The 2,493-nt window shown below is 33.6% G+C and overlaps 1 protein-coding gene across 2 annotated transcripts; it reads left to right on the top strand.

Moving 5' to 3' along the window:
* The first annotated feature begins 843 nt into the window (after nt 1-843).
* Nucleotides 844-2,278, top strand: LOC131010704 (transcription factor bHLH139-like). Of its 2 annotated transcripts, none has more exons than XM_057938367.1 (5): nt 844-1,248; nt 1,325-1,537; nt 1,633-1,698; nt 1,784-1,849; nt 1,935-2,278. In XM_057938367.1, exons 1-5 carry the CDS (start codon nt 907-909, stop codon nt 2,031-2,033), a joined length of 786 nt encoding a protein of 261 aa, XP_057794350.1. In that variant the 5' UTR covers nt 844-906; the 3' UTR covers nt 2,034-2,278. The 2 variants fall into 2 exon arrangements, with proteins under 2 accessions (XP_057794350.1, XP_057794351.1); XM_057938368.1 differs by having other exon boundaries at nt 1,328-1,537.
* Nucleotides 2,279-2,493: the final 215 nt, after the last annotated feature.

A 2,493-nucleotide genomic window follows, 5' to 3' on the forward strand; every position in this document is an offset into this window, starting at 1 on the left:
GGCCTTCGTCAAAATTATGCATATGATTGTACACCAATATGCATAAACATAATTACATAAACCCAAATATGCATGACGCTGGATAGAAATATGCATGGAAAAGTATTACTAGTATGCAAACCCTGTGGTGTCTCGCTGTCGAAAAATGCTATCCACATTTTTGTGTAATGTTATGCATATTTATGTTTTTCTTTATGCATATTTGTGTTGAACTATATGCATAGTACTATACGACACTGTCATGTAGCTAGCTCTCACCGCTGGTCACTTGATTCTCATGCATATTTCTATCCAGCGTCAAGCATATTTGTGTTTATCTTTATGCATATTGGTGTTCAATTATATGCATAATTTTGACGACGGCTCCGGAAAAAAAAATGAATTTTCGGTAAAAATAAAATAAAAAAAATATTCCTAAATGACCATTTTACCCCTTCGTGTTTTTGGCTTTTGAAGGATTGTATCAAATGTAACATTAACAAGAAGATACATATGGGATTCCAGAAAAACAGAATAAACAGGATCATATATATCCTTAATGATATCACACTACTTAATACAAAATTCATAAACTCTAATGTGATTAGGTCATAGTTAGTCGCAATCAAATGATTAATTAGGTGAGACAGTTAACATAAACTCATCGGTTTGAGAGAGAGAGAGAGAAGCATGTACGTCCCCTAATGATAGGTACTGGTGGACTCATTACAGAGAATTAGGATACATTAATTTGGTAAGACCACAAATAATGCAATAAAAAATGAATTAGTCAATCACTTGTACTACTGGTGTTTTCCCCCTTCGTCTCCTATATAAATATCAAGCCCAGTAATCCACATTTCCAAGCTCTCAAAATCACATTCCAAAAAAAACAAAATCTTGGTCTTGTTGGTGAGAAATTAAAAGATGGAAATTGCAGGATTTATTGATGAAGAATGGGAATCATTGAGCCAAATCTTCTCAAGCGTTGAAAATGTGGATTTGTTGCAGCATTATGGCGAACCTTCATTTCTCTCTCAGGAAAGCAGCAACGAAGCCCTTTTCTTCAACATTGATGAAGATCATCATCAGCCGCCGCCTTTGGACACCAACTCATTTGATGAGACCATGATCATCAACATGCTGCCCGATCACGATGTAATAATGGAAGAGTTTCTACGTTCAAATCGGCCTTTGGATTCTTGCCAGAATAAGAGGAAGTCTGAGGAGCATCAACATGATAAATCTCCCAAGAAAAAACCAAGAAATGTGAGTCTAGTTTCTTCTAATATATGTATATAATAGATTGAATTGAGACTAAATATATATATATATGGTGGTACAGCAGCAGCAGAAAAATACAAAAAAGGGGAAGAAACAAGTCCAAGATAAGAATATAACTGAAGAAGAAATAAATAGTGGAGGAAATAGACAGAGCTGCAGCAGCTACAGCTCTGAAGATGATGACTCAAATGCTTTGATTAATGAAAAAATCAACAACTCCAAAGCCAGAGCCAGTAGGGGATCTGCAACTGATCCACAAAGCCTCTATGCAAGAGTAAGTTGGGATATCATGGGGATATAAACATTAAACTCTCTCTCTCTCTCATGGGAGATTATATTTTTCTAATACTTTTTTTTAATGTTTTTCAGAGAAGAAGAGAGAGAATCAACGAGAGATTGAAGATCTTGCAGAATCTTGTTCCCAATGGAACAAAGGTAAAAACATTATCACATTCTCAATTTTTTTTTTACCTTTTTACCATAAATTTTGTGTGATGATTAAAGAGAATACATTCAACAGGTTGACATTAGCACAATGCTGGAGGAAGCTGTGCAATATGTGAAGTTTTTGCAGCTTCAAATTAAGGTATATTTTTCTTCAATTTTCATACTAAATAATTCAATTTCTTAAAATGTCACGCCTAAAATGTTTTATTTATTCTAATTTTCAGTTGCTGAGCTCTGATAATATGTGGATGTATGCCCCACTTGCTTACAACGGAATGGACCTCGGCATTTATGATAATATTTGTCCAAATCTGAGGCAATAGAATTTTGAGTTATTGCTCACTTTTTAAACCATATCAAAATTCGATTAAGCGGAGTTATTGTCATTTTCATGTTTTTCCCTGTATAAAAAATATTACACGAAACAAAATATATAATTTTTTGGGATATCAATTTAGAGGAAGGTCCATCACCAAGTAAAGGGGATGTAGCCTCGAGAACTGTCTCGTTTAATTCTATGTAATTTGATTGGCATCTTAATATATTTATATGTTGAGTTGAGCATAAAGTGGATTGTATGTATTCAGGTTACATTGAATCAGACTAATTGTTCAAGATGATATATATGTTTGATAGGCTAGATTGTATTTCACAGTACAAAAAATTTACAATTAAAATACGACGATTTTATTAAAATTAAAATTCTGTGATAACAAAGGCAAATTCAAGTGCATCCGTCTATTCTCTCTTGTTTCAGTTTGGAAAATTGTTTGTGTGATCCGT

Source organism: Salvia miltiorrhiza, chromosome 2, assembly GCF_028751815.1.
Source record: "Salvia miltiorrhiza cultivar Shanhuang (shh) chromosome 2, IMPLAD_Smil_shh, whole genome shotgun sequence".
Taxonomy (NCBI): domain Eukaryota; kingdom Viridiplantae; phylum Streptophyta; class Magnoliopsida; order Lamiales; family Lamiaceae; genus Salvia; species Salvia miltiorrhiza.